This window comes from Haplochromis burtoni, unplaced genomic scaffold, assembly GCF_018398535.1.
Source record: "Haplochromis burtoni strain Fernald_Lab_line unplaced genomic scaffold, NCSU_Asbu1 Contig_790, whole genome shotgun sequence".
In the NCBI taxonomy this organism is placed as follows: domain Eukaryota; kingdom Metazoa; phylum Chordata; class Actinopteri; order Cichliformes; family Cichlidae; genus Haplochromis; species Haplochromis burtoni.
The window spans coordinates 141,707-164,451 of NW_024583151.1; the positions used below are offsets into that span (position 1 = coordinate 141,707).

Genomic DNA, 22,745 nt, shown 5'->3' on the forward strand with positions numbered 1-22,745 from the left:
GGTCCTTTGCCAGGATTGTAATGTGGAAAAAAACACTGTTAAACGTGCAAAACTTGACCTCACGAAACAAAAAGTATCAATGTTACCGTCACAGGAATCACAACGAGCAAGAAAAATCAGTGTGAGCAGGTGAAACAATTTCCCCTTCACTCGTCTGAGATATAATAATCTGTATATAAAAATAATAAAGAGATAATAATTTCCATCATGTCCTGGGGCTGGCCTCCTCATACGACCTCAACCAGCTCCTCTCGATGGGGAGGAGGAGAGGAGGTGAAAGATTAAGGCAGCCGTAAAACCCCACCCTGTGGTCATGGGGGTTTCCCTCAGGTGTCAGTGAACACAGGGCTATTATAACTTCTGTGTGTGTGCCGTCTCTGCCAGATGTTTGCATCTCAGGGTTTAAAATGAAATCTGTGGACAGCAGGTGGAGGCTGCTGCCGCTCGGACAGATGATGTGATGGATTACACACAGATGAAGATAAAAGCACAACAGATGTTTACAGATGTTTCCTCCACCGTGTGTGTACTGTTGTATCAGACACACGTCACTCGAGCTGCTGCTGTGAAGGAAGCCTCGGCTTTCTGAACGTTTAGAGGACGCAGGAACACAAATAGGTTAATCCACTGCTGCGTGGTGCATTCAGGGCCTTCCCTGAACCAGGACAGGTTGTCTATCTCACTCTACCACTGTCCTCTCTCTATTTAAAAAGACTTAAGTGTGTGTGTGAGTGTGTGTGTGTGAGATTAGAGCTAGATACATGAGGTTGATGGGCAGGACGCCATGTTTAACATCTGTACTCAGACTTTTGGTTTTTTGAATCAGACAGACATGATATCTGCTCTCTGATTGGTGGGATCAGGCCAACGGGATTAATATGAGAGCAGCAGCAGGGACACAGACAGACAGATGAAGGTGGACGGACGCTGCGGGCGACAGGAACCAGACAAACAGGTACGACATGCACATGCTGTAAAACTAGCTTTTTATCATTAAAGGTGAAGTTTGTGTGTAGAGCACAAATCAGGATTAAACTGACTGTTAAAAGTAGACGAGGATCAACAAAACTGTTTGACAAAGCAGAAAGTGTACCTAGCTGTAAGGGTGAGGTCAGCTACAGTTTGAGGCAGACATGAGTATAAAAATAAGTTCTGTAAGCAGGTATATGCACTACAGCTAATGTGGAGTCTATTACAGATTGATATAATTCCAGCATCTGAAGTGACGCTGTAATCCTGAGGCAGCTGCTGCTGGCATCATCTACACAGCTCTGATAACTGATTGTGTGTTTGCTGATGAAGGAGAAACATGTAGAAATGAAACTGTAGAGGACCAAGAATGGAGCCCTGTGGGACTCCAGACCCTAAACTGAATACAAGAACCACAGCAGCACCATCTGTTGGCTTGTGGTAACCTCATGACAGTGACCTGTCATTTATGGAGTAGCCACAGCCTAGAGCAGAAGACAAAATCATTCTGCTGGTATTAAAACAACAGCCAGGAATAGCAGGGAAAACCGTGAAAGTCTAAACTGCTACATTGGAGCTCAGATGTGTAAACTGTGTTACAGCGAAGCAGGACATCATCCATACAGGTGTAATTTTATTATTTTTCAAACTAGAAAGCTGCTGTACTTATCCTTTGTTACAAATGTGTGACCCATCTGCATCGTTATGTGTCAAGAAGGTACATGCACGATCATTTTAAGTTTGCTGAAAAAGCTTCTGTATGACAGGATGTGCTTGAGTACAGAAATCAGAGACTGGAACGTTTAGCTTTCTGTTCTGGAAGTTTCTGTACCCTGATTGTCACAGTGTCTTGGATAGACCGCATTTGCAGGAAGGCTGGTAAGACTGTGGGATCAGTCACTGTAGCTACACACAGGCAGCATTTTGCAAACTTGTAAATTATACATCTAAAGCCTGGAACAATAAACGCAACAATACCACACAGCTAATGGGTTCCTGGGTTAAATTGCTGACTTAAGGCCTGTTTTATCATTTCAGTGTCAGCCATGTTTGCGGGTCGGGCGTCAGCCGCAGGAGCCGCTGGACCCTCAGCAGCCGTAGCAGGAAAAGCTGGAAAGTTGTCAGTGGAGGAGATCTATGGTTTCAGCAAGAAGCCCAAAGTAAACAGGGGGATTTCTGGGAAACTAGAGAAAACGGAAGTGAAGAAGGATGTGAAGGAGAAAGATGAGTCGGTGTTGGCATCTCAGATCCTGGAGGCCGCCCGGAGGCTGATGGAGAGGCGACGCCTTGAGATCTACCTGAAGGAGTGTGACATCACCATGGAGCAGAGGGACATGCAATACAGGTGACATAAAAGACAGGTGCAGTAACACGGAGTAACCACCAGAGGGCACAGGCACACTGAAACACATAATTTGAACCACATGGCAGTTTGAACTGGTTTTACTGGGCTACAGTGATGAGCTGGTTTTAATGTGAAAATAGCTGAACTGGTTAACCTGGAGAGCAGCTGTTACTGGTCAGACCGGTGTGTGGTGTCCTCCTCGGCTCACTCTGATTGGCTCCTGGAGCTGCTGAGTCACATTTCTGTTATTAAAGACTTTCTGCTCCAGTCGTTTATCAGCTCGGTGTGTGTGTGTGTTCAGAGTGAGGGCTGCATCATCCCTGACTTCAGCTAATGTTATCATATATAAAACTGAAACAGTGTAAATATGTGAGCAGCTAGCAGCAGCACGCGAGCCGATACCTGATCAATATGTCGATGAACAGACCAGTTTGTTCTGCAGACCGAGGTCACGCTACATTACCAAACACAGTCCTGCCTGTGTCTGACAACCTTCTGTAAAATCATTGGGTTTCAGTACAGAGTGATCCTCGGTGAGAGAACAGGTGACAGACGTCCATGTAAACCTCATTAAAAAAACAAAATAAGCTCAGTGTTTCATCAGATTTCCACTGGGACGTCTCCACTGGAGAGTTAGTGCCACTGGCTAAATACTACACCCAACACAGATGTTTACATAATAATAAAACAGTAGAGGCCAGAAATCAAATCACTCAGAACTACACTCTTCTTTAATGGCAGCTCTGAATGGGTTTGATTTTCCCATCAATGTGTTTTTATTAATAACTGAAAGTCATCAGACCACTTAGCATTAAGCTGATAGATTTCCAATGAAACCTCTAACAGAAGAGAAAGAAGTCAGTTTTTCCAGTTTTGAGTTGTATTTTCTATGGATGCTCACTGTAATAAAAAATAAAAAATATGTCTAAACGTGTCTTAAACCTGTAATAATCTAAAAAATATATAATATGGGAACAGAGATGTGTTGTTTTCGAAAAGATTCAATAAAATTAAAATAATGTTTTACAAAAATAGCGTGAAAAATAATAATGATAATAATAAAAAATAATAATAATCATTAAACCTGACTTAAGCACTTAAATTGGACAGATTTGAAATAGGACTTCTGAATGAAGAATTAGTTAAAATTATTTATCAGCTTTAAAAAATATATTAATGTGCTATTTTCAAAATAAACACTGAGAAAAAACACGGCTTTTCAAAATAAACACTGAGAAAAAACACGGCTTTTCAAAATAAACACTGAGGAAAAAACACGGCTTTTCAAAATAAACACTGAAATGTATTTACTAATAGTAATATTTATACTAATAATTCTAATTCTGCATAGGAGTGATGATGGCAGAACAAAAGCTACTTTTCTTATTATTAAAACACAAACAGACGAACAGACAGAATGCAGGCAGAAACCTTCGTTAGTAAACGTTAGCGTGTATGTGATGGCCTGTCTCTGCTGAGAGGAGCCTGCAGACAAAGATGAAGGTTTGATGATGATACTTCCTGATCGCTCGGAGGTTCGTGGAGCCACGTTTCTGTGGTGAAGTGTTTGTGATGGAGCAGGAAGAGATGGAGGCAGCGTCTAAGTGTGCAGCTACTCTTGTAATGCACATTAGTGACACCAAACCTTTGGCCTCGGGCGTCCTGCCGAGTCTGCACTCACATCTAATGCACTACTGCAACGCATTTATGAGTGCACACGAGTGTGTCCGATGGAGGAAGAGGAGTGGGGGAGGGTCTTCATCATCTTGTCATGTGCAGGAAACATCCTGAGAAATTAAACAATGCCAAAAATCAACTTTCATCAGGGATACGAGAAGGGTTCATGTGTCTTCTTCTTCTCTCAGTTTATGTGAGTCCTCCAAGCTTCAGGATCTTGTCTTGTAGTTCCTCCTGCGGCCACAGGTGGCGCTGTTTTGTTATCAGTGACAGCAAAAACAAGCAGCCATGATGTTTGTAGTTTTTTTATGGACTTGTAATTTCACTGAAAATCTGAAACGTTTCTTATTTGTCCATGTTTTCTCTTTTGTAGTAGCTTTTCCCCCGTTTTTGCTTCTCTCGGGTTGTCTTGTGCTAGCTTTGTGACCCTTTGAGGGCATGTGTAGTTGGAAAAGTCCCCTCCATGTAACTGTTTGTGCCTTTGAGGCATTTAAATCATTTTTGTTTTTTATCATTTTTAGACTTAATTGGCTTTTTAGGACCCTTTATGAGTTTTTACATTTTTTTGCTGTTGTTTTTCCTGGTAAAGGTTGTTTTTGTTGGGGGGTCATGTTGTCGTTGTAGTTTTTCTTCATTTCTTGCATCAATTTGATTCCTTTTTCATGTTTTTCTCCTTCTTGTTTCTGTTTTTGTTGGTTTTTTTGTCAAATTTGTTCCATTCTTGTTTGTTTTTTCTGTCATTTTTTGATTTTTCACAGTTGTCTTTTTGCTTTTTCCTGCTTGCGTCTATCTGCTGTTCAGCAATCGCTCTCCGGGGTTTAATAGCTGATGTATGAGGGGACATTTTTAATTCTTTTTCTTTGCAGGTCGCGATTGCCTCTTGCAGGCATTAATCTGCATGTTTCTCATTAAATGCGATGCAGATGAAGGAGGCTCAGGTGTGCTGGGGCTGTAGGTGAGATCCTTCAGCTGCTTCCAGCTCGCTAACATTAACAGCATGTTTCCCATGATGCTGTCTGACAGTAGCAATTATCACAGTGCTCTCTGCACAGTGACAGCCCTCGCGCTCCCTCTCTCTCTTTCTTTGTTGAATGCTCGCTCGGCCAGTGTGCAGCCAACCAGCTCTGAATAATGACAGGCGGGGGAGGGGCTCCCTCTCTCCCCCTCTCCTGCTCAGCGGCACAGTCCAGAGGACGGACAGACGCCCAGTTCTTCTTCCTGCGTTCATCTCTGCATCGCGTTCCCTCGTCTCTGTTTCTTCTTCTTTGTTGGGACGCTCTTCATCATCTCCTCCTCCTCCTTGTGCTCCTCCTCGGGGCTCCTGTTGTGGGACGGTGGTGTCCGACAGACGGACACACTGAAGGAAAGTTGTTTGCATCTCTTTGATTGGCTGATTGGCTCAAACGCAGCGGGTGGACTCAAACTTGACATCCCACTCATGAATTCTTTCCATCGTAACCATAGCGACTGGCATCCTTGGCGGCATCGGCGGTCTCCTCATCATGCTTTGAGACTTTAGAACTCTTTGTATAATCATAAGGTTCGTTACCGCGGCAATCAGGATGCAGGTGTCCATAGCATGTAACATGGGAGGAGGTGGGGGCGGTGGAGGGGCCAGCGAGCACCAGCTGAAGGAGCGGAGGGCGGCGGCGAACACCAGCAGCGCCCCCATCTGCCAGGTAAAGGTCAGGGCCGAGCCTTTGGAGCGGAACACCTTGCTAGGCCACGCCCACATGAAGGAGGCCCTCGGGCGTTATAGCAACATGAAGTACAGGTGAGGCAGTGAGAGTGACACAAAGAGGTGGTCATGTGACCCGACAGGTGCAGAGCGTGACTCAGGTTCATGTTTCATACACGTGTGTTTGTGTGTGTGTGTACTCGGGGTCGTTCTGTCAGGACCAGCAACAACGAGCTAGTACAGCAAACCGATCAGAGATATTGATCCGCCCCCTCCCTGGCATTGATTCTATATTGCTGATTGATGCGTTTGATAGAGCCGATCAGGTGACATGTATGTAGTCTGAATACTGATTAGTCGGGTTAAATATTAATGGTCTGAAGCCAGATATTGATACGAGTGTGCGTCTCAGGGCGACTCGTCTCTCAGATATTGATGACTCAAAGCGAGGCTCAGAATTGATCCTGATTGAATATTGATGAATTCATCGTGGACTGTGACCTGGACTCAGGCGTTAACATCAGTCACCATAAACATGAAGCACATGCAGTGAGCTGACACCAACCTGGGCACAGACTCACGAGTACCTCGGACGTCTGTTTGACTCACTTTCAGATTATGACTCACATATGAAGATCAGAGCTTGTACCAGACCAAGAATAAAGTGGACGTGGACATAAATCTAACACCAGGACTTCATCACTGACATAAAAGTGTCCCATCTAATGATTTTGTCAGGATTTGCATTTGGACATGAAACTTTGGATGTTTATTTGACATGACTATTGCTGACTATGATTCTCATGTTAGCATTGAAAGCTTGGTCTCAGGTACTAAAACCGATGACTTGGAATCTCCGTGTCTTTGTACCTGTTGATCCTGACTTCATGTACATCAATGACTTGATTTTGACTGAAGCACAAGTGACTCGGACTCTACTGACACTAACCTGGGCCTTAATGTCTCAGACGTGTGCATGAACGTCTATGATTTGGACTCAATCAAACATATAATATCAATCACATTTGACTTGCCAGTTTTCTTAAACGTGATTATTGGGGACCTGGACTGTCACAGCTAGAGCAAGACTGACGAACTCAGACCGGAGCTCACACGTAGGCACAGAAATGGTTTACAAGACTTACAATGAAGCACGTTATTGACATCCGGCTATGAAGGAGTATTGATGACAGCGTTGCTTGGTTTCATGTCTTGGGCTAAGACTACATTTTAAAACCAGTGGCTTGGATCTGGTATGAATCCTGTTGTCTCAAGATGAAAAATGACTTTATTTGAGAAACAATCTCGAATTATGCGTCTGCGGGAAATCAATGACAAAACTCAGGGCATAACTGGAAACTCCTTTTAGCCCCATATTCTTCCACGTCACCTGACGTGAGCCTCCCGAGAATGCGGCTAAACGCAGACTCGATGCAATGACTGGATGATTTGTGAGGTTAGAGCACTGGGTTAAAAGAGGTTTCCACTTACATCACAAGTTACAGTATAGATTTCCTGCAGAAGTCTAAATCACGCTTTGGTTGTGGACTTGGACTACATGCATGATTCACTTGACTGTAATTGATTTTAGACTTGACCCAGACTTGGAAATAATGCCTTTGAACTGCATGATAAACTCTTACTGTGTGCTGACTTGTTTGAAGACGGTGGAACAAACTTGGACTCTAATATGTATATATATCAATTATTATCTATTTAACCTGACTTGTACTTTAATGTAATCTATCTGATGTGCACATTGTAAACAGCTTCTGTCCAGTAATTTGGTCTCAGACTGCATTTTTTAAACTGTTGACTTTAATCAGGACTTGGGTTGTAATTATTGTTGCTTGGATGTGTCCTCAATGAAATACTTGAAGTGCAGTTTTTAAAAACAGCTGGATTTAACTTGAACTTTAATGTGAATTTGGATGTTTTCAGCTCAGACGTGTTCCTAGATTTAACTTTAACTTGGACACTAACATGAATATGTTTTCAGCTTGGACTCATATTTGAGTCATCATTGATGATTTCAGACTCGACTTTGAATTCGATTGTTGAAACCTCAATGAGCTGGTGTAAGACTTGGTAACTTGCATGTGAATCTTGTTTTCTTGCCTCAGACTTATAGGTAAATGTCATGGATTTGTAGTTATTCCACTTGGATGTGAGCCTTTGTTTGATCTCGAACACAAGCGCCTCGGTCTTGGATGTGAATGAGTGTTGCAGACTTGAATTACTCGAGTCAGTTTACGTGTCAGACTTTAATTGAGTCTCTTTCTGTTCGATCACTGAAGCGTGTCGCTGGTTTTCAGACTGAAGGTCATTTCAACAGAGCCAGACTTGAACAGAGGGGAGGTGGAGGTGTTTCTAAAGCGGCCGGCTGATGTTTGGATGTTTGTGTCTGGCTGTGTTTGATGTGTGAAAACTGTAAACGTCAGTAAAAACACAGCTGATTGGTCAGCTGCTGCTGCTGTTGGGGGTATTTTTAGCAGCGCCGTCTGAAGCTGCTCTTTGTGGTATTTTTTATCCTGACATGAAACATGCGCTCCCTCCCTCATGTATGTTCTGTACCATCTGCACAGCGTTAATCAGCCTCAGCTCTGTGACCTCTGACCTCACACTCATGTTGATGAATGTACAGCGAGTTTGCTTAAATTAAAGGCACTGCTGTAATCACACTGTGCGATAAGTTGATTGGTTTCGACATAAAGCTTTAAATCATCCTGACTGATGACCACAGCTCCCATCATGCACTGCTGCTGACTCCAACAGTGACTTTAAATCTTCCTGCTGTTGCTCCCTAACTGCAGCGGCAGCAGTCCTCGTTAGCATGGCTGCAGACCTCAGTCTGGCCCTGAATGACCTCAGTGTGCTTTATTGCCACTGAGCACATTAACAAGGTGATGACCAATGAAATCTCGTGGAGGCTGTTGATGCTGCGTGTGGTTTATATGTCAGGCTGATACAGTGGTCATCACTGTATCAGCCTGACAAGAGCAACAAATCAATTAGACGCTAACGCGATCAAATCATCGATAAAACTACAACGCTGACCGTCTGCATACAAAGCTAATGTTGGTATTTAATGCAAGTGAAAGATCTCAAAATCCCTTTTGGGGTTGGATTCAGCATAAAGCTGCCTAATCAAACATGCGGAGCTACCTGCTGCCGTACCTGCTGTTCCCGACTGTTCCCGACTGTTCCCGACTGCTCCCGACTGTTCCTGACTGTTCCCGACTGTTCCCGACTTTTCCTGACTTTTCCTGACTGTTCCCGACTGTTCCCGACTTTTCCTGACTTTTCCTGACTGTTCCCGACTGTTCCCGACTGTTCCTGACTGTTCCTGACTGCTCCCGACTGTTCCTGACTGTTCCTGACTGTTCCCGACTTTTCCTGACTGTTCCTGACTGTTCCTGACTGTTCCTGACTTTTCCTGACTTTTCCTGACTGTTCCCGACTGTTCCCGACTGTTCCTGACTGTTCCTGACTGTTCCCGACTGCTCCCAACTGTTCCCAGCTGAAACTAGCATCTTTCTCTGTCCAGGACAATGATGCAGTCCATTTACCCCTTTAATGATCATACAGACTGAGTGGACTTAAATACATCGGAGCACGGATGTTTGAACTTGGGAATGATGTCAAACCCGAGTTAGTGTGTTCAAGATAAAGCGAGGAAACACGTGACTTTTTAGGTATCACCAGCAATACATGATAATACTTATTTGTTTTGCACTTAAAAAAACATCAGTGCAGAACATTCATAGAGTCTGATCAGTGCACTGCTTACTTACTGAGTCACAGGTATGTAACGGTAGAAGTACACCTTAAAGTTTTGGTACTGTTGACCTTTAGTGCCGCCATCTTGAATTGTTAACTTGGAGCTGTTCTGGCTTAGTTGGAAATGTGAGTTGATGGGACTTTCCAGACTCCATTTCTGACTGGGAACTCAACTTATTCTAGCCCAAAGTGGTTATGAGGAGTTACGGTAAAGTGAAGCGCACACAGTAAACTGCAGGCAGAGCTGATTCTTCTGCCTGTACTCAGACGACAGTACCTTCAGAAGGCTTCACGCTCTACATCAAATATACCCGTAAAGCTTGTCTTCTCTTCTTTCTGAAACCATTTAAATCTCTCTGGCACAAATGCTAACTGAGTTATGGTCATTTAAAGAGTGCTTGTAAAATGGGCTGATTTAAAAAAAAAAAAAAAATACTGAGGAGTCTCCATGAACTTATTTTGAACATTAATAAGCAATCACCAGCCATCTCACGTTTCCCAGCCAGCAGGCCCATGAGGTCGCTGCTGTGGTGCTCCTCAGAGACTCACCCTGTGGCCATCCCAGCTCCGCTATCTTACCGGCGATGATAGAAGTCTTTGTTCCTGCTAAGGTGGATTTCTGGTTCAAGTGTCTCTGTGCTGAGCTCTTTGAGGCTGCAGAGCAGAACAAGAACAGTTGCAACAAACTGAAGACCAAGAAAGTGGAATTTGAGTCCACAGGATGTGAAACTCAATGAAGAACAACAGCAGCAGCAGCAATAAGAACAAATCGATTGTTAAACCATTAAAAATAAGCACTAAACTTGATTGAACCATGAATCAAACTGGAACCATGAACACTGATCAGTGCAGTGAAGTATAAAAGAAATTAAACCTTTTTAAGTTCTAAATGTTTACGTATCAGGACATAAATGAAACACTCTGACCTAAACACAGCCTCAGATGAACACATGACATATTACACCGTGTCATCATTTATTTAGCAAAAACTGAATCATGACTGTGTAATATGAATCTGGCGACACAAACTACAATGATGCGGATGTGTGTGGAAAACAGATCCATGTAGTTCAAAAACAAATCTATAAAACAGCATTTACAGTCTGCGAACGATGTTCTAATTGTGCCTTTAAATGATGCATAAATAAATGAATTTATTTGTTAATGTAACAGGAGGGTTAGTCTGGTGTAATGATCCATCAGTGGACCTGCTGATTTGGTTGTTTTGCAGGAATCTTGGGAAATCTGGGCTGAGAGTGTCCTGCTTAGGACTGGGTGAGAGCTGCAGCAGACACACACTGTAAGCACATTTCCATATATCCAGCACACACAGTCAGTGTTACTTTTTTCTGTCTTCACAGGAACATGGGTGACATTTGGTTCTCAGATCTCTGATGAGGTACGAAGTGTTGGTGTGTTTGTTTACCTACACAAATGTGGACCTGGCTACTGCCACTCACCAACGGAGGACCTGCAAACCAAAAGGGTTCAGTTAAAATCAAGCTACAGGATGTCTAGTGAATTTATTTGAAGTCAGTATATACTTTTAACGTGGCTCTTCTAGGTTTGACCTTTTTTCTGCCATTTAAAGTTCAGCTGTACTCTCCATATATCTATTATTGTCAGAGGTGTATTATATGCAACAATTAATTTATTCAATGATGAAGCGTCTGTGATTATTTTGGGAATATTTGAGTCACGTCAGCATGTTTAAATGTTAAAAATAATATAGTTAAAGCAGCTGTACTTTTATAAGAACGTCTTTAACAACTGCTTCACATCCTTTCATGTCCATTTTTGGCTCCACTGAAGGCGACCGAGGCTCCGGAGACAGGAAATCAAAGTTCCTGCTTGGAAAGTTTTGAAGGAAAAATCAAAAAGCTGTTTGTCGGGTTTCATTTTAGTTTGAAATTACATTAAAAAATAGATTTAAGTTATATTTCCAAAGAAACGAGGTCCTCACTTGGTCAGTGCAGACAGACGGTCCACTGCTAGTAATGTAGGAATGTGTGTGTGTGTGCTAAATGCATGAACACATATTACATAACCACTTCTGCAGATCTGTGCTTGTATTAATGTGTGTGTGTGTGTGTAGATGGCAGAGAGCGTGATGACGGTGGCGTACGACAGCGGAGTGAATTTGTTCGACACAGCGGAGGTTTACGCCTCGGGGAGGTACAGTACCGACTGTCTGCTCGTCTGATCTCAGCTGGTTCCCGTCCACCTCGCTGCACCGCAGCCTTAATTAGTCCATAAGAAAGGATGTATAGACCGCTGCAGGGCGGCTGCATGGACACAGTGGAGGTCGCCGGGGGGCGTCGCAGAGTGCACGTTAAAAAACAAAAAACCCCTCTGCCTCTGCTCTCAGAGACATGAAACATACATGTAAACTCTGAACAGCATCCCGGCCTCAGATTCTATTTATAATAAACCCTCCAAGTTCTTCTCTCATAAGAGTTTCTTTGATTCAGTTTATACACAAAAGATGAATTATCATAAGGTTAAATGTCTTACATTTATAAGATTGTCTGAAATCTGGATGTAAATCTTTGATTGTGTGAGTTTGTGTTTCAGGGCGGAGACGACTCTGGGAAACATCCTGAAGAAGAAAGGATGGAGGTAAACCAGCTGGTCACTGTTAGCCTGTGTTACGTTCTTAGTCTAGGCGAGTATTGAACGCAACAAGAAGTTGTCCCACTCACACACCACCCAAGCAAGAACACCAACAACATCTTTTTAAAGTGCTAAGCAGCCATTTATTTTCTTCAGCAGTGGGCAGTGCCAAAAATAACAAACAAAACTCCCTAGTGGTCCCTACACGTTCCTACACAAAATGAAAACCAAACAAAAGACAATTCACTTACCCAACTTTCTAAATGAAAAACAGGAGAAAACTTAATCAACAAAAATGGCTTCTCACGCCTACTAGGCTGCTGCAGTGAAGGATATATACAAGGTGAACAAAATACACGATTGCTACTTGACAAATCTATTTACAGCTATTTACAAAATTGAAGTACTAACGCCAGACACACACAAGGTTATACTTGCAAATCACTTTGTCAAAGAAACTCTACACAGCAACGAATCAAAACACAGGTTCTTTGTTGGATGGTGGAGGTTAGGAGAGAGGGGGCCAGGTGGCTGTGATCTGGTAGTTAAGTACTGGAGGTGATTAGCCAATTATCCAATCCAAGGACTGGAAGAGACTCCACCCAACTACTCAGCAGGCACGCCCAGGTGTCCACCTCCTAGGAGAGAGGGAAAAAAAACCATAGCCATCCTCTGGTGGGAGGAGTCACACAAAACAAACACTGCCAACATTAGATCATAACACCTGTGAGAAACCAAGAAAAACAGGATGTAAACTGGAAATATGACCAGTTTCTGAAATCATTTCATTTATATCAACAATGTTTGGGATTGCGAGATTCTGGCTTTAAAACTGGTGAATTAATATTTTACCTGTTTTTACATTTTTTTTAGTGTCTCTTAAATATTTTGCTTTGATTTGATTTATTTTATTGTGTATTCACTTCATCATTTTTCTGTGATATAAATTTTGTATTTAAATTTATTACAATTTGTTAGATTTTTTAGATTTTTTAGGTTTGGAAATAATGTGTAATTAATGGAAATTATGTTATTTTATCTCATTATTCAAACGTATTTATTTCTTCATTATTTTAAAAAATACGATTAACATAATTTTTTACAATAAGTAAAAGTTAATTTAATAATATTTACTTTGAATTGGAATTTAATCAATATATGTTTGGGATATTTTTCGTTTCTGTGATTTCTTACATTTTTAAAAATAACTGTATTGATTTAAAAGAAGATATTAAGTCTATACTAATTTCAGGGATCTTTTGATCCATTTTTTTAGCTTATGCTTAATTTTAATCTTTGTCCTATTTAAAATTTTGAATTCGTATTGAATTTGTAGTGAGTGTTTTTTCTAACACTAAATCTTTAACAGCAAAAATGAGAGAAGTGACTATATTATGATGTCATATTGTATATAAACATGTTTTTAAAGTAAACTGAGAGCAGTTTAGTGCTGGAACATAAATAAGTGAAACATATGATATTTTATAACGTTGGGTTAATGATTTAAACATTGTGTCTGACAGTGAAGCACAGAGCAGCTGCTACAGCAACCTTATTACATGTTAGCATAAAAACCAGCGTCCAGCTAATGTAAACACAAAAGTTCAGCATGACTCACATTAACACACACACACACGCACACGCACGCACACACACACACACACACACACACACACACACACACACACACACACACGCACACACACACACACACACCCCCACACACACACACACACACACGCACACACACCACACAACCCACACACCCCCACCACACACACACACACACACACACACACACACACACACACACACACACACACACACACGCACACACACACAGCACACACACACACACACACCCACACACACGCCACACACACACGCACACACACACTGCTGTGTTTGCGAGGTCGCTCGCTGTGCTGGACCAAACTCCCAGAATAATAACGTGCGTTTTGTCTTGAAGACGTGTTGATGTGTGACTCAGCAGATTTTCCCTCCATCCGTCTCCTCCACCTCATTTTAATCTCCATCGTTTCCTCCCCTCCCTCCAACCGCGCTCCATCTCTCACACTGACTGATGGCGGTGCAACAGCAATACCACTGAAATAACTTGTGTGTGTGTGTGTGTCTCCACCAGGAGGTCCAGTTATGTGGTGACCACTAAGCTCTACTGGGGCGGACAGTGAGTGATGCTTTCATATTACTATAATCACGAGTGCCTGCACTGTTCTCAGATCAGCTCTGACTGCAGATACATCAGACTGAAGCTGTGTGAATGTGTGTGTCACAGGTGCTTCTGCACCATAGGTCAGTGAGACATAATGACTAGCACAAAGACTCGGTCGGAAACACTGAAAACTGGAACAGCTGAAGCTACAACGACACAGGAAACAAAGATTTAGCTTACTGTTCATGACCACTGACAACAGACTGTATATGAAAGATGGACTTCATGCTATATGATTGGTTTAGGTCAAGGCGGGGGCGGGATTATATCAGGAATCAGCTCTGAACTCTTTTCTCTAGGGGTGGAGGACAGACTGATGGATGAGGTCTGTCAGGAGTCTCTGTGGGCAACACTGAGACCTGTGGTGAGAGTAGGGAGCAGGTGGAGGAGAGCCTGGAGAGGTGGAGGTATTCACACAAGGAATACGTGTGTGTGAATGAGAGGGAGACGGGTGGAGGAAGGTGCAGGAACAGGGGGAGTGAAGGTGGGGGAGTCTACCAGGGGTCAGGGCAAGAAGAAGGTGAAGAAGAGAGACACAACAGGTGGAGTAGGCGGAGACAAGTGTCGGAGCTCCTCTCCATCCACTGGAGTGTGACTGAAGGAAGCAGCAAGAGTGAAAGAATTAACGATTTAAAGATGGAGGTGAGACCTGCTGCAGCCGAGGGGAGCTTCGTGGAGGACATGCAGACGGTTGGTGTAACAGAGGACACTGAGGTCGGAGGAGGTGTAGGCAGGCGGGCTGGTGTAGCTCCTCCTAAAGGAGCAGCTGAAGAGAGAAGAAGAGATTAGTGACAGTAACAGTGTCCTCTCTGCACCGCGCACAGAACCTGTCGACTGCATGAGATTACTCAGTGTTAAAGTCACGTGACTGTGGCGTGTTTAACGTTTCAGTTCTTCTGTGAGGTCATCACCGTGACGTCACTGTTCGTTTGTTTACAGGGCAGAGACGGAGCGAGGGTTGTCGCGGAAACACATCATTGAAGGTAAACCCCCTTCAAACACATTGTAAATACCCTCCACACCGTTTGCACACTTCTCCTACATTACCCAGAATCCTCTGCACATAGTTCATACACAGCTCTGAATGGTGTGGAGGAGCATCTGTCACACAAACACAGCACGCTGAAAAACTCGAGTACATTTACTCGGATACTCTGCAGCTCAGAGTCGCATGTGAGGAGGCGGAGTGAGGCGGGGCGGTGAAAAGTCAGAGACTAATTACTGTCAGCGGTCAGTCAGTGTCCTCTGTCAGCTGCTGGAGGTCGTCGAGGCTTTAAGAGGCTCAGTCACACCGAGACAGGATTAGGAGTTACACACATTCACACACACACTGTAACACACACACACACTGAGCAGCATCAATCATCCGTCCCACTGAAAGCTGCTAACAGCTCAGTTCACTTAAATCACTCTCTGAAATGCTAAGTGCTAAATTTACCCCTGAGAGCGTGGCAGGAAGTCGCCGTGATGCTGACAAACTCTCATCTTTGATGAACGTCTCTGCAGCAGCTGCTCACAGACACTCGCGGCCTCGTGGAAACCTCCAGTTATTTATTCATCTGCTGGAGCAGCAGGACAGTAAATGCAGCGCTCGTGTCACTGATGTAAAGCCTGGTCCAGGCGTCAGACTAATCTAGCAGCAGCTCTGCTTTTATGATTCGCCCTGTAAAAGCAGGAAGTCCTAACGTTCTCTGGAGGTTTTCTAAAGGACACAAACATCCTCAACCTTCACACAACAGTTGGTACATTTGTGGGCGGGGCTACAGTGGCTGCAGAAAGGAGGTGGAGCTTTCTCCAGGGGCCCATCTGTTAAAATGTTACACCTGTAAAACAGCTGGTATACACGACAGAAGTGAAAGAAGTATTCGGAGGCTTCGTGACTTCATGGTTTAAACATTCACCTCCCAATCAGAGGATTGCAGGTTTGATCCCGGTCACACGTGTGCACGACTGTCTGTAAGGGAGCAGCTGAACACAGCAGCTTCATCCTGTTTGAGCAGAAAGTGCAGCTCGTCTGTTTTCTGCAGCACTTTGAGGATTTGTGAGCGCACAAACATTCTGAGTGTTACAGCTTAGCTGGCACGTTGGTGATGATGTAACACCACAGCTGATTGATAGGGTCAGACCACAAAGACAAACTGCTGGACCTTCACAGGGTCCGGTTCCTTATGTTGGACTACACTGGCTGTGTTTGAATCACTTCTCACAGATGTGCCAGCAGCAGAATCTGCCTGTGCTGATCTTTTAAGTCTGGATAAAGTAGCAGTAATCCAGGACGTCGAGCCTTCGCCGCGCTGCTGCTGAGCGTCATTCAAACCCTCCGAGTCCTCCGAGCGTCCTTCACGAGGTCGTCTGAGATAATTCCTGCCGTCAGCTCACACCAAAAACAGTCATCGAAACAACAGCAGAAACAACAGAAAGAGCAGACGCAGGTTTCTGCGGAGCTGTCAGAGTTGTGCACGCTCACAGCGTCTCTGCTGACGGTGCAGGTGGAGGAGGCGCCCACCACGTTTCCCACGCACCTCCAGCTTTTCCACCAGCAGAGCATCTGATCACTTTCATGTGCAGCGCTGATCAGAAACACAAAATTCAGCGTCTGCAGGAGAGAAAATGATTCAGTGTGAGCCATACGGAGGCCCGCGAGGGCCAAACTCACAGATGCTGCAGGGCTGAGTGACAGCGGCACTTTGTGTCCTTCAGGCTGGAAATAAAACTGATTTCATTATTTGATTGAATTACGGCGGCATGCTGAGAATGGCCATCTGCGTGTGTGTTGCAGGTCTGCGCGGCTCGCTCTCCAGGTTACAGCTGGACTATGTGGACATCGTTTTCGCCAACAGAACGGACGTGAACGCGCCGATGGAGGGTCAGCGTGCACAAGCACACGTGCACAAGCACACGTGCACAAACACGTGAACAAAGTAGCTCCACATGGAGACAAAATACAACAGTATTTAAAGTTTTCAGTAACTGAAAGCTACAGCTCATCACGTTTAGTGAATGAAAGTTTCTCTGCAGCAGACAAATGTAAAAGTTTGAAATGGAACTTTATCTGTCTCAGTGCGTTCTGTCCAAACACGATGAAAACATCATTTTTCCTGTTCTGCATGAAGCAGAGCAGAGAGCCTCAGTCTGTGTGCAGCTGGGACTCACTGCTTTCTGTTTTTGCAGAGATCGTTCGAGCCATGACCTTCGTCATCGAGCAGGGCATGGCCATGTACTGGGGGACGTCGCGCTGGAACGTGGTGGAGATCATGGTAACACAACTCACAGCTGTGGGACCTGCACAGCTTTACTCTGAGCTTTGACATTTATGTTCCTGATACTGTATATTAAAATAAATAGATATAGACAGAGGTGAGCTTCTATCTCAGGACAGATTCATTAACAAAACACCCGAGTGTGTCTCACCTGTGTGTCCACCAGGAGGCGTACTCCATTGCGCGGCAGTTTAACCTGATCCCTCCGGTGTGCGAGCAGGCCGAGTATCACTACTTCCAGAGAGACAAAGTGGAGCTGCACCTGCACACACACACACACAACCAAAGCACACACACACACACACCAAAGCACACACACACACACCAAACCACACACACACACACAAACACACACACACACACGGTTTCTCAGTTATCTCATCAGTGTCTGAGGGTTCTTATAGAAAGCCGAACACATGTGATGATCGCACAGTTACAGGACGTTTCTGCTCGGCCTTATAAACCACGTCCTGCATCATCTAAGTAAACCAGGAGCAGTCTGAGCTGCAGCAGACTGGAGGAGCTGGACTCAAACCATCAACCCTTTGAGTAGCAGACAGCTGCCTCTAAATCCTGAGACGCCTTTAACGGCTTCATGACGGCACAGCTGAGACTCAGTGGAACCCTGAGGAGTACCAGGGCTACGGGAGATAACAGAGCTGCTTCACTGCTGCTGATCATACATCACATTCAGCGTCAAAGTTCACCTTCACTCTTTATTTATGAGCACATGAACGTGATTTCCCAGATTTATTCTCTGTGTGTACAAAGTGAAGGTTTCTCTGCGTCAGCTGATTTTGGAGGTTGAACACAGTTTGGATGAGTGTAGCTAACAGACTGATGAGCACAGCCCTGTTTTTTAACCACAGACAGCTGCAGTGTGCGGGTCTGAAACACGAGTCAGTGCTGGAGTGCATTAAATATGCATTCCTCTTTATGACCAGCAGGGGGCTCTGTAAACTTGTCCCTGATGTGTTTCTGGTCTCCAGGCCTTACTAAATAAAAAAATCATGTTCAGTTTGGAAATTTGGTCTCATTAGAATCAGGAAGGAAGGTTTCGGAGCTCATGAGCTGACAAGTGAATGATGACGGTGGTTTCAAAACATCACCCGGGTGAAAGCTGTCAGCTCGAGGCTCGTCTGGCTGCTTTTACCTCGTCCAGCTTCCACTAACTTCCAGCTGTGGTTACATTTATGTGACAGGACGTTTCTCAGAGGGGCCGGAACCACCCCTGGCCACCTCTTTAGCTGTGGTACTGGTCACACACTGACCATGAACCTGCTTTAATCTCATCTCTTTGATCTCATCGGCCAGGTAGAAGGCTGACCTGCATTAAACACTGTAGTGGGAGCTGTGGGAGCTGTGGGTTGTGTGGGAATGTTTACTGTTGCTCACTTTGGCAGAGTACAGCTATGTGATCAGCGGTTGTGTGTCTGTGGTTCTGTCAGTAGCTGTCACTGATGAGCTCTCAGGCTGGTGCGATGATGAAATGTTGCTCTGTGTCTTTAACTGGACGCTGAGACCCAGCCGAGGTCTGTGGGGACAGCAGCTGTTCAGGTCCGCCTCTAAATTTAGACCCGTTTAACAAAAGTGCTCCAACATGAGGTCTGTGTGTCTGTCAGGTGTCGGAGCCATGACCTGGTCCCCGTTAGCTTGCGGCCTGCTGACGGGCAAATACAACGAGGGCGTCCCTGAGAGCTCCAGAGCCGCCATGAAGGTACAAGCAGCACAAACACCATCAATCTGAACTCGGAGCAGCACAATGAGGCCATCTGTTACCCTGCTGATCATGTGTCTGTGTGTGTGTGTGTGTGTTTGTGTGTATGTGTGTGTGTGTGTGTGTGTGTGTGTGTGTGTGTGTGTGTGTGTGTATGTGTGTGTGTGTCTGTGTGTGTGTGCGCGCACGATGAGGGGAAGGAAGCAGCTCAGCAAAATCAAAAGAGCTCACCGCTGGCTGGACAGGCTGAACGCACGGCTGCTCAGCTGGCCATTGGTAATCTTACGCCAGCAGCACAATGAGTGTGTGTTGATGTGTGTGTGTGTGTGCTGTGTGTGTGTGTGTGTTTGTGTGTGTGTGTGTGTGATATTTACTGATGTCTCTGTGTGTTTGCCAGCCTGGTGTCTCCGCAGTGAAGGCGTCAGCTCGGTGCTGCTCGGCGTCTCCAACACAGAACAGCTGCTGGAGAACCTCGGCTCTGTCAGGGTAACAACGTGGCACTGAACCTTCACCTTTGACCTTTAACCCCGAGTACACGTTACAGCTTCTGGGACGTTTCTGAGATCTTCAAGATCCGCAAACAGCGAGGGAACATCTGAGGGAACTAATGCAGATTTAGCCTCAGTCTGGAATAAACATATATATATATATGTTTATTATGACGAGATGGCTGACTGAAGTTTACAGTTTCTGAATAAACTCAGAATAATAAACAACAGCTAAAACTACAGCAAAGACAGAAATATGACAGGAAGTTCACATTTTAAATAAAAAATCAGCTGTTAAAGACAAAAAATGCGACAATAACAGGAAACAACCAGTCAGAGGTCCAGTCTGAGGCCTGTGATTGGTAGCCACTAACCACTTCCTGTTCTGTCCCTCAGGTGCTGTCTCAGCTGACTCCGCCCCTCATCGCCGAGATGGATGCGTTGCTGGGCAACAAGCCAAGAAATGTGAAGAAGGAGGCGAGAAGATGAAGATGAGGAAGAGTTCAGACTGTAGATAATCAGAAATATTTATTCTTGTATTAATCTTCACATCTTCATTAATACAGTAAAATATTCAGATGGATAAACTGTGACTCGAAAACAGTTAAAAACAGAGAAAAGTAACGAGAAGGTTTGAAGCTGGTATCAAAGGAAACTTTTACGGTAAAACCATTAAAATGTAAATATGTTTGTTTCCTAGTTAATCATGTAGGGATTTATGGAAGTTCCTTAATTAAACAATGTTTGTGAGGAGCTGCAGAAATAAAAATCTAGATTTTATGAAACTGTGAAACACATAAATATGTATAACAATAAAACGTGTGTCCGTACAAACAGAAGCACAAACTTTTTTCTAGTTAGGAAATAATAACTTGGTTTTATTTTGTAAACAATCACAAATATCACATGAACGTAGAGTTTTATTTTTATATATTACTATAATTTTTATCATCACATATTAAGCCCCGCTGTGAATTACATTCTTGTGTTTTATGATATTAGGACATTTATGAAATAAAGGCACAAGTAAACTAAATTTAAAATTAGTATAAAAAACACAATCATGCTTCAAACTTCTCACTCCAGGTAAATATATATAATAAAAGTATTTTTATTTAATCCAGAGTTCTTCTTTTAGGCTTTGTTTTTTGGCATACACAGGCTTCCGTATATCAATAAGCGCTATTTGTATTTCAAAATAAAAGCCTGCTCCTGAGTACTCTGTACTGAAAATATATTTATGAGTACATTTATTGTGAAATGGGAAATGTGTATTTTATGAATGTAGCTGCTGCTCCCTCCTGTGTGTGTTTAGATAGAGAAGACATTTAACTCAGTGGTGCTCAACCTGAGGAGACGGGACCTCTCAGGAGTCAGGACCTCCTCATATCTTGAAGGAAACGAGTATATTTTCCATCTCAATTAAAGCGAACACAGTAAGATTAATGTGACTCAGTGGAGGTTACAACATGAACACAACACCAACAGGTGAACTTTAACCAGGTACCTGACAGGTGTTTGGTCTCCTGATGGGTGGATGTGAAGCTGTGTGAATCAGGCTGTAAAAATCAGAAACACCAGGTGTGCACCGGCTTCAGTGTGGCTGATGTTTGAGTGGAAGTCCCTTTATGTTCCTCAGTGTGCTGTGAAGCTGCTGGAACTTGGTTTTCATTCATGTGGCGTCGATAAAGATGGAGGTAAATCTGCTGAATCTGGAGGGTGGAGACTGTTTCCTGTGTCACTGAAGGTTCTCCGTCTGATGCTGGGAGTAGAGCTCATGTTGCAGATCCACCAGTGTGTGCTGGCAGGAGGACAGATCAGCTGACACAACAAATTCAAGTCAGTTTGAAGCAGACGTTGATGTTTGCTGTCAGTCTGAGGTCAGAGGGCAGCACAGAGAGGTCAGAGGTCAGGCGTGGGCTCTAGACAGATCTGAGCATATCAGCTGGGGTAAAAATGATCCAGAGGTGCACGAGAAGAAGATCGAGAACATTTAACCAGGTGTTTATTCCTATGAATCAGACCTGCTTCACATGGGCTCTGTGTGACTTACGTATTTATGTAAACCTGCTGATCAGGCTCAGAGTCAAAGTCAGTAACAGAGACAAACTGCTGTAAATATGTAAAAATAAAATCAATAGTAAAGCTCATCCTTGGTGTTTATTACCCAGAGTTTATAATCAGAGTTGGTCTTTTAAACACTGAAATAATCAGTATTAATTTTCACTGCATAATTCAAACATTCATAATCAAACCAGTCGAGTTTCCTGATGTTTCCACTCTGCTGGAGCTTTTTGACCCAAGCTCAGTTTATTTCAGTTTCACTCTGATCAGAAAAATCCAAATTATGCTGTTCTTTAATGAGAATAAAAAATAATAATAAAAATGACCCTTTGAAATAAATACTGTGAGTACCTACACAACATTTATGTTAAAAATATGAAATAATGTGTAAAATAAACACTGTGATTCATTATTGAAGCGTTTTTCTTTGTTAGATTTGTTAGACCTGTTTAACATTATTATCCCATAAATCCTTTCAATTTGACTCCACTGATCACCTGACTGAAACTGTGTGACCGTTACCATGACGACCAGCGGGATCACAAAGTTTCCTCCATCTTCCTGTTTAACCCCTCCTACCACTCTCTGTGTAAGAATACCAATAAAGTTATTTAAATCTGGATGAGAGTGTCTGCCTCTGACCACCAGGTGGAGCTAAAGTCACACAGGAGCTGCAAAGAAAGAGCGAGTGAGACTGTAGGTGAGCTGTGATCAGTGTGAATCTCCCTCAGGCTCATCTCACTCACTCTGTCCACACTTCTCACTCCTTCTCTGTATGACCACACAGAATATCTCAAATATAATCTTATGATCTTTATCATGAGAGCAGGTGTGATCTCAGAATCACCCACAGCTGAGTTCTGTGGAAGCATTTTCAGAGACACTGGGCAAACAGAAGCTGCAGGGTCAGTTTTATTGACT

The 22,745-nt window shown here is 43.7% G+C and overlaps 1 protein-coding gene across 1 annotated transcript; it reads left to right on the forward strand.

The window, feature by feature from the left end:
- Nucleotides 1–7: 7 nt before the first annotated feature.
- On the forward strand, nucleotides 8–22,416 carry LOC102309731 (voltage-gated potassium channel subunit beta-3). Its single transcript, XM_042215678.1, is given in 17 exon segments — nucleotides 8–955; nucleotides 2,008–2,314; nucleotides 10,681–10,724; nucleotides 10,811–10,848; nucleotides 11,545–11,624; nucleotides 12,024–12,068; nucleotides 14,206–14,250; nucleotides 15,235–15,278; nucleotides 17,075–17,161; nucleotides 17,467–17,552; nucleotides 17,722–17,842; nucleotides 19,178–19,272; nucleotides 19,323–19,360; nucleotides 19,467–19,522; nucleotides 19,525–19,548; nucleotides 19,670–19,758; nucleotides 20,157–22,416. Coding segments are annotated over 16 exon segments (1,284 nt in total). The 5' UTR covers nucleotides 8–955; nucleotides 2,008–2,015; the 3' UTR covers nucleotides 20,250–22,416.
- The last annotated feature ends 329 nt before the right edge of the window (nucleotides 22,417–22,745 follow it).